The sequence below is a fragment of the Thecamonas trahens genome, assembly GCF_000142905.1.
Source record: "Thecamonas trahens ATCC 50062 unplaced genomic scaffold supercont1.51, whole genome shotgun sequence".
NCBI classification, from domain to species: domain Eukaryota; order Apusomonadida; family Apusomonadidae; genus Thecamonas; species Thecamonas trahens.
In genome coordinates, this window is record NW_013657629.1 from 25473 (window position 1) to 34178 (window position 8706).

At 64.1% G+C, this 8706-nt stretch overlaps 5 protein-coding genes across 5 annotated transcripts in view; 4 read left to right on the forward strand and 1 right to left on the reverse strand.

Moving 5' to 3' along the window:
* AMSG_12286 (uncharacterized protein) overlaps nt 1-3486 on the forward strand; it is a gene marked incomplete at its 5' end in the record, with an annotated part of 7067 nt that extends 3581 nt beyond the window's left edge. Inside the window, one exon of the mRNA XM_013898825.1 lies at nt 232-3486. Coding sequence (XP_013754279.1) covers nt 232-3309 — 3078 coding nt within the window. The 3' untranslated portion in view covers nt 3310-3486. The remainder of the gene's footprint in view (nt 1-231) is intronic.
* A 133-nt stretch (nt 3487-3619) lies between these two features.
* AMSG_09771 (peroxisomal 2,4-dienoyl-CoA reductase) lies at nt 3620-4546 on the forward strand (the record flags this gene model as incomplete). The annotated part of the gene is made up of 1 exon (XM_013898757.1): nt 3620-4546. The coding sequence occupies one exon, from the start codon at nt 3620-3622 to the stop codon at nt 4544-4546; it is 927 nt and encodes a 308-aa protein (XP_013754211.1).
* Nucleotides 4547-4914: 368 nt separating this feature from the next.
* AMSG_09772 (endonuclease/exonuclease/phosphatase family protein) lies at nt 4915-7782 on the forward strand. The gene is made up of 2 exons (XM_013898758.1): nt 4915-5020; nt 5715-7782. The coding sequence occupies exons 1-2, from the start codon at nt 4994-4996 to the stop codon at nt 7611-7613; spliced, it is 1926 nt and encodes a 641-aa protein (XP_013754212.1). The 5' UTR covers nt 4915-4993; the 3' UTR covers nt 7614-7782.
* Nucleotides 7623-8089, reverse strand: AMSG_09773 (cytochrome b5; the record flags this gene model as incomplete). The annotated part of the gene is made up of 2 exons (XM_013898759.1): nt 7623-7871; nt 8078-8089. The coding sequence occupies 2 exons, from the start codon at nt 8087-8089 to the stop codon at nt 7623-7625; spliced, it is 261 nt and encodes an 86-aa protein (XP_013754213.1).
* A 405-nt stretch (nt 8090-8494) lies between these two features.
* AMSG_09774 (uncharacterized protein) overlaps nt 8495-8706 on the forward strand; it is a 4077-nt gene continuing 3865 nt past the window's right edge. Inside the window, exon 1 of the mRNA XM_013898760.1 lies at nt 8495-8531. Coding sequence (XP_013754214.1) covers nt 8531 — 1 coding nt within the window. The 5' untranslated portion in view covers nt 8495-8530. The remainder of the gene's footprint in view (nt 8532-8706) is intronic.

An 8706-nucleotide genomic window follows, 5' to 3' on the forward strand; every position in this document is an offset into this window, starting at 1 on the left:
GAAAGCGTCAGCAACAACTAGCGTGCGAGGAAAGAGTCCGAGAAACCTCCACCCCCTCCATCACCTCCTCCTCCGCCGCCGCCCTCGCCTCCGTCGTCGCCGCCTCCGCCGTCGCCGCCTCCGCCATCTCCGCCCACCTCTGTCTGCGGTGACGCAATCGTCACCGCGGGCATCGAGTCATGCGATGATGGCAACTCCGATTCGGGCGACGGATGCACTGCCTCGTGCCAGCTCGAGCCGGGCTACGCTTGCCTCACTCCGGGTGCACCGTGCACCACGTGCGTGCACCCCAATGGTATGGACTGCGCAGGTGTGTGTAACGGCGTCGCTGCCCTCGACTCGTGCCGTGTCTGTGCCGGCGGGACGACTGGCCGGTCGGCCAACGCCGATCGCGACGAATGTGGGGTGTGCTTTGGCGGCAACGCCGCCAAGGACGATTGCGGCTTGTGCTTTGGAGACAATGCTGCCAAGGACAGCTGCGGCGTCTGCTTTGGCTCTAACGCCACATGTGCCGGCTGCGACGGAATTCCTAACTCGGGCGCTGTCCGCGATGTATGCGGCGTGTGCGGAGGCGACAGCTCGTCCTGCCTTGGGTGCGACGGCATCCCGATTCCCTTGGGCGGCGCCCATTTCGACGCCTGTGGCGATTGCGGCGGCAACGCCACTGTATGCTACGTCGGCTGCGACGGCGTCTACGGCTCGGGCATCCACTACGACTGCCACGGCGTGTGCGGCGGCAACGCCACCATCGACGATTGCGGCATGTGCACCGGCGGCAACGTTTCAACCCCACTCCCGTTCAACTACCACCTCGACTCGTGCGGCGTGTGCTTTGACCAGGACCTGACCTGCACCGCCTGTGCCTCTGGCGTCCTCGATGCCTGCGGCGTGTGCGACGGCGACAACTCGACATGCGTCGGCTGCGATGGGACTCTTGTCTCGGACGGCGGTGCTCTCTTTGATCTCTGTGGCGTATGTGGCGGCGACGGTACGTCGTGCATCATGGGCTGCGACGGGGTCCTCGGCTCGTCCGCCACCTACGACTGCACCGGGACTTGCAGCGGCACCGCCACCGTCGACGACTGCAATGTGTGCGCCGGCGGCAGCTCGCTCGTCCCCACCCCTGGCTTTTTCAAGGATGACTGTGGCGTTTGCTTCCGCGGAAACGCCGACGTTGACAGTTGCGGCGTGTGCTTTGGTGGCGACGCCGACCGCGATGTATGCGGGGTGTGTGGCGGAGGCGGTGCGGCGCTCGACACCTGCGGCGTCTGCTTTGGTACCAACCTTGCCATGGACGAGTGCGGCGTGTGCTACGGCAACAACAGCTTGTGCGCCAGCTGCGACGGCATTCCCAACTCGGGCCGGGTTGTCGACGCCTGCGGCGCGTGTACCTACCCGGCCCTGCCGTCAACCTGTGCCCTGGGCTCGCGCTCTTCGAGCGAATCGACCATGCTCTCGCCACTAGTCATTGTCGGTGCGGCGTGCTCGTTTGTCCTCCTTGTGGGGGTGGTCGTTGCCCTGGCGGCGCTCGCGTCGCGAATGCGGCGGTCGTCAGCGGTAGCCGCCTACGCCGCCTCGCTCGCCGACGATGCGCCGTCGGGTGAGATCTTTATCGTATCGACGGACATCGAGTCGTCGTCGATGCTGTGGGAGCTGAACCCAGAGTCGATGGACGACGTGCTCGAGCGGCACAACGCTGTTCTGGAAAACTGCGGCCGCATGTGCGGCGGACACTTGTTCTCGACCGAGGGCGATGCGTTCTACTATGCTTTTGCCTCGCTCGAGCATGCGCTCTCATTTGCGGTTTCTGTTCAGCTCGAGCTGCTTGCTATCTCGTGGCCGATCTGGCTCCTCGATGCCATGCCCGACCCGTCGTCTGACGGCTCGGCCGCGCTCTGGAACGGGCTCCGGGTCCGCATCGGCATTCACTTTGGCCGTGCCTCGGCCACCTACAACATTCGCGCCGCACGCAAAGAGTACTTTGGCGGGACCGTTCACCGCACCACAGCTGTCACCGACCTCGCTCTTGGCGGGCAGATCCTCGTCACCCGCGAGGTCATCGCCCAGTGGCTCCGCATCCTCACCGCCAAAGACTCTGGATCCGTGCCGGATGTTGTCCTCCTCCCACTCGCCCGCGTGGCCCTCCCGGGCTTTACTGACCCGATCGAGGTCTGGGAGCTCCTCCCACGTTCGCTTGCCGGTCGAACCCGCGTTTTTCCGCGCTCGCGCATTCTCCAACGCGTCCGCTCGGTAGTTTGGCTCGACGAGGGCGACACCATCGACTCGCTTGTTGCCTCCAACTCGCTCCCGGACTCGCTGCTCAACCCGATGGCTGCCCTCGCCGAACGCTCGTCGGCTTTACTCACCGCGCCGCACACACAAGCAACCACGTCGACGCCGACAAACGGCTCGGAAATCTTTGGCCTCCCGCATACCTCGACAACGCTCTCGGTGCCCGGCCTCGGCGTCCGGTCCTCCGAATCGTCAGCCTCAATCTACCGCCAACCGCTCCGCGGGCCGTCGACCTTTGACCTTGAGGAGCTCGTTCGCTCGGCCTCGGCTGCGTCGTCGAAGCGCTCCCGCCGTCGCCTCCGCAACGCTGCGATGGCCTCAGCCTCGCAGCGCCGTGGCTCGGGTCAAACCCGTAAGAAGTCCCGTGTCCGTCGCGCCTCGGTTGTCTCGGCTAGGGCGTCGGGCGAGTCTGTCGCCTCGCTCACCGAGCGCGAGGCCTCCCCGGCCGGCATGCTCCGCTCGCGCATCTACGCCCAGTCGCGCGACGAGCTCCTTCCCGAGCGCCACCCGCTCACCGCAACCGCATCGATTGTCGAGTCCTCCCCCGCTTTGCGTGCCACCTCTGCCGGCTTCGCCAACCATGACGTGGCCTCTGACAACAGCGACACCGACACCGACGAGCTTTCCGGCAACTTGACCACCGAGCGCTCGTCGCCCAACACTCGCAAGCGCAACACCCGCCTCGTCCGCTCAGTCCGCCGCAAGCGCAAGATCCGGTCTGTCACCGGCAGCCGTAAGGCTGGCGATGGCGCCCCCTCTCGCGCCGCCCGCGCCACTACGAGCTCGGTCGCTGACAATGCCACCAGCATGCGGCGCACCGTTCGGTCTGCCGCCAGTTCCCGGTTCTCGGTCCACAGCGCGAGCCAGTCGCGCCGCGGCTCGCTCGCCCAGCTCCATTCCCGCATTCGCCCTGCTACCTCGACCGAGGCCACCGCCCCGGCCCTCTCTGCCCTCCTCGCACCCGCTGACTCGGCCGAGGCCAAGACCCGCGGCGTTGACTCTGATCTGAGCCTCTAGGGTTCAATTGACCACGAAACTCGCGGGCCGAGCGAGCGCGGCGTGTGTGCAGCGAGTGGTTGTCACGCAAAGGGGAGGCAGGTATGGCCCAAGATTGTTACGGCATGCAAGCAGCGACCATCGTACGCCACGCCCAATATGCCCCTGTTTCCAACCATTGAAGCTAGCCCACCGCCAGCCTTGTCGACCGCCAGCTGTGTCGACCACCGCCGAGCCCGTGTCAGCCGACGCCACACACAAACTCACGTGCACACACCGCTCTCGCCAGCAAGCCCTGCCGCCAACCATGACTGCCGACCATTCACGCTACATGCCATACTCAACCACCTTTGCTAACGATCTTCTTTGCGGACGGACTGCGCTCATCACTGGTGGTGGCTCGGGCATTGGCCTTGGCATTGCCCGGGCCATGGTCTCGGTCGGCGCTTCAGTCGTTCTTGTTGGGCGGAGGGAGGAGGTGGTGACGGCTGCTGCAGCTGAGCTCAACGGCATCATCTCGTCGCTACCGAGCACGACCGAGGCCAAAGCTGTGGGTCTGGCCGCCGATGTGCGGAAGCCTGCCACGCTCGAGAAAGTTATGGCCTCCATCGAGGACGATGAGCAGCTGCCGCCGCTGGCTGTGGTAGTCAATGGTGCTGCAGGCAACTTTCTGGCGCTGGCCGAGGATCTCTCGCCCAACGGCTTTGCCACTGTTATGGGCATCGATGCCCTCGGGACCTTTAACGTGTGCTCGGCTGCCCTGCCGTTGCTGCGTAAAGGCGCCGAGGCGCTCGGCTCACCGGCCGTCGTCATCAACATCTCGGCCACGCTCCACAAACCGGCAACCTGGTACCAGAGTCACGCGTCGGCTGCCAAGGCTGCCATTGACTCGCTGACCCGGAGTCTGGCGCTCGAATGGGGTGCGCTCGGTGTGCGGGTGGTTGGCATTGCGCCCGGGCCCATCGCCCACACCCCGGGCTTTGCCAAGCTCGGCGGTGCTGCCGAGGGCGTCTACGACGCCATCGCTAAGGTCGTCCCTGCCGGACGTATTGGCCAGGTCACCGACATCGGCCACGCCGCGCTCTTCCTGGCCTCGGGCGGTGCCGAGTGGATCACAGGTGCGACCCTGGTTGTCGACGGCGGCGCCGTCCTCTACTCGCAGCCGATCATGCCGCGCTCGGTCGTCGCCTCCCACGCCCGCTCCGTTGAGGCCGCCTCCCGCGCCACAGGCCTCCCTGCCACAAAGTCGCGCCTCTGACGTGATGTTGGCTGCTTGTTGCGCCCACGTTTGTCTTGCGCCGCTGGTCGCTTCTCGCTGGCTCCGCGTGGCATTCATGCCCGTCACACTGCCGCATGCGACAACGTGTACATGAGGCAACTCTGACTCGACAACAACCGATGTATGCGAAGGATAACAACGGCGTGATGTCGACTGTTGCCTCGCCCGCACTGCCGTCAGCCCACGTTGCCGTGACCGAATGCGGCAGGTGCGGCAAGTCATTTTTTTTGGTGCTCCAGTCGTAGCCCTCTCGTCATTTCACCGCCCAACACACCACTCCAGCCACACCTCTGCCAACAGACCTCTGCCAACCTTGGCCCCACCCTCGGCCCCACCCTCGCTCGCACCCCACCCCACCCCAACTCCTTCCCCTCCTTCCCAGCCCCACACCTTTCCTGTGTCACAGGTTAGCCACACTTGGGCACCATGGACTGTGTATCCTTGACTATTGATGTACGTACCCCCCCCCCCCCCCCCCTCCCTGCTCTTCTTGTTGCCCGTACCATAGGTAGTGCGGCTACGTGCTAGGTGACCAACTTGTTTGCTTTCCGCTCGCCTGCCATTGGTCAACGATGAAAACGTTCATTTTAACGTTCGCCTCGCTTGCCCCGCTTCCCCAATTATTTATCGTTTGTTTTTATTGATGGCATCAATGAATGCCTCCGCCCGCCCCCTCCCCCCCCTCCTTCCCTCCTTCCTCCTTCTGGTGGTTGTGGTAGTAGGCATAGCGGTAGTAAGAGCGGGATTTTGTTGAAAGTAACCATACTGCTATGTAGTAGTATGCTTGTACTACCCCCCTATCAACTTTGTGGCTCTCAATCCTCCTTGTACCTCCCATACAGGCCGTCTGTATCCCCCCCCCCCCTGTCGCGGCTTCTTCACAAATGTCGCTTAACCACGTCTGGCCGACCCCCCCCCCCCCCCCCCCTCCACACACACACACTGCCAAGCTGTGCATCCTCTCGCGCACTCACCCCCAACCAACCAACCAACCAACTCTTTGTCGTCGCTGCTGACTGGTGCATCGGTTGGTGCAAACTGTGCTTCTCTCTCTCGCTGGGCTGGCCAACTGCTCTGCCTCTCTGTCCTTGCCGCAAATGTGGCCAACGTTGCAAAATGTCGTACTCTTTCGGGAACATGGTCACAGGTCGACAAAACGAACTCGCCCCATCTGACACCGTATGTGTACTCGCCTTCGGTAGGAACATGGGTTCCCGTTGTCCTGCCCAAGCCGCTGAGATCAGGGCTAGAATCGGTTTCGGATGAGTTTGCCCCGTCATCACCGCGGTCGGGTGCCATGCCGTCGACGCCGAGAACAACTCTGGCTCAGCTACCGTACAGACGGAGACAACGCACTGTGTCGAACCCGGCCCAGCCGTCAGCGCTGGTGCGGGACTCGTCGCTCGCCCACGGCCGCTCGCCACTCTCGCACAAGGCGCCCGGCTCGCCCGGCTCATCATCTCAGCCATCGTCGCCGACCACGAGCCAGCCCGATGACATGGCATCGTCCGCGCCGATGCCCGGCATCGCAGCGGCGGCAGCTGTCCGCGCTGTTGCTGCCGCTGCCGCGGTCGCTGCCGCCGACGACGAGGCTGCTGCCGCCGCTACCGCTGCCGATGACTCTCCGGCGGCCGCGTCGACGAGCACTCACCCGAACCCGTCGCGGTACGTGCCGCCGCGGTCGCCGTCGTCGCTTCTCGAGGTCCTCGACGAGCCGGCCTCGCCGATCTCGCCGGTCTTCCCGTCGACGCCGTCGGCAGCGTCGTCAACCTCATCGCTGGCGTCGGCCTCAAGCATGTCGGACGTGTCGCAGCGTAGCGGGCTGGCCGAGGGCGAGGAGACGCCTTTCCGCGGGCGGGTGGCCGACGTCGAGGACGAGCTTGTGGTCCTCTCGTGGAACATCTGGTTCGGCGACGTCGCCGTCCTCTCGCGGCTACAGGCCATCGGGCGCATCGTCGACGAGGCGCGCCCCGACATTGTGGCATTGCAAGAAGTGACGCCACCAGTCCTGGCCTACCTGCTCCAGCAAAAGTGGACAAGGCGGTTCTACGTTTCAGACGGAACCGGAAACTCGCTCCACCACTACGGCGTTGTTCTCTTCTCCGTTTATCCCATGACCTCGCTCGAGATCTACGAGCTGCGCTCTCGGCTTCACCGGCGGGCCATCTTTGCCACCTATCTGCTGCCGTCGGGCGCCACTCTCTGCGTCTCGACCTCGCATCTTGAGAGCTACCCCAACGACACCAAGCTCCGCGCCGCTCAGCTGGCCCACATCTTTGGCCGCATCTCCAAGGCCACATACTCGCTGTTTATGGGCGACACCAACATGCAGCACCCGGACGAAGACGCTCTCATCGACAAGTATCCCTTTGCCGACGCCTGGCCCACCCTCTGGCCCGATAATCCCGGCTACACCGTCGACGCAAAGTCGTCTGCCATGGCCGGCAAGCCCGTCCACTCGCGCACTCTCCGTCTCGATCGCATCTTCAGCTCGGAAGGCCTCCATCCGGTCTCCATGACCCGCCTCGGCACCTCGCCCATTCCCATTGTTAAGCAGGAAGGGTTCTGCCTCGAGAAGAAGATCCCCGACGACGTCGACATTTATCCGTCAGACCACTACGGCATCCTCGCTGTCCTCGCCCTCGCGCCCATTGCGCTCTCGCGCTCGGCCTCCATCGGCTCGCGCCCGCGCTTTACGCTCGCTCCCACCCGCGTCCTCGCGCCCTCGCTTTCGTCGCCCTCTCTCGCCGCAACCTCGGTCACAGAGCTCACCGTTGAGTTTGATCTCATGGCACTCTCGCCCTTCATCGTCGATAACCCGCCGGACTCGGACAATGCCGAACCGGCGGCTCAATCGCCGCCGGGCCCGCTGCTCTCGGCTCCGCCAACCATCGGCCTCTCGCTTGGCTTCTCGCTCGGTGGCTCCGCATCGTCCAGCGCCGACTCGGAGGACGACACCGGGCTCGCCCTCTCGGCCGACGACTCGCGCTACCACATGGAGCCACTCGAGACGCCAGCCGCCACAGAGTCGTCGCTATTTGGCTGACTCGACACGTCACCGAGACTCGTCCAACTCGCCGATGAGGAACTGGGCCATCTCCTCAACCGCCTCGTCAGAGTGGTCCGCATCGTCAAATCCCTCGGTGGCGTCGTAGCCGGCATCATCGGCAATGATGTCGCCACCAGGGTGCTCGTAAACATACGACGTCACGTCATACACCTTGCCGTCCACAATAATCCAGCAGTCATCCTCGGTGTCATGAAGCGCCACCTCTTCCGCCGTGATCTTCCGCAGCCGCGGCTTCTCCACAGCCTCTCCGCCAGAGCTCGCCGCCGCCGCCGCCGTCACTCGCCGCCGCCCCGGCAAGCTCGCTCCCGGTCTCGCTGCCACCCCAAACACGCCCACCGAACACCAGCACTTGCTACAGTCACGCGGGCGGCACTCAGCATGCTCTTGGTCTGACTTGGGCGAGGGGATGAGTCTGGCGACGTAGCTGACCTGCTTGCTACCTCAGACCTCATTGAGTACAGCACACTCTGCTCAACTCGACCAATCATCAGCCAAAGCCCGCCACGCCTGCCACGCCCCCCTTACCCCCATCATCAACCGATCCGCCACCCACCGCCCAGCCTTAAGCCGACTCCCCCCTTGCTTTCCAACCTTATGCCGATTCACAGCCCATACCGAATCCTCCACGTCACACACACACACACACACAAACACACACACACATAGCCCGATGCTCACACCGATTCCCTTCCGCAGCCCAAACGCAGCCTGATCCCCCTCCTCCCAACCCGATCCCCTTCCCCTCCAACCCGAGCTGCCCCCCCCCCCCCATCTTTGCAGCTTGCGGTAGTGTGAGCAAAATCGGGCTGTTTCAGCACAGTGCCTGGCCAGCGAAGCACAAGCGGCCAACGCACCAAGACTGCACTCCACCGAGCTCGGGACTTTCTCAACCCAGTACGTACACCATACCTACCCATGCAGTCAATACTGGGTACATTATCTTCTAGAATGTGTCTATGTAGTATTTGTAGAGATAGAGGGGGGTGGGAGGGGGGAGGGGGGAGGAGGGGGGGGGGTAACGGTACGGTACGGTACGGTTACGGGTACGGGTACGTACGTACCGGTAACG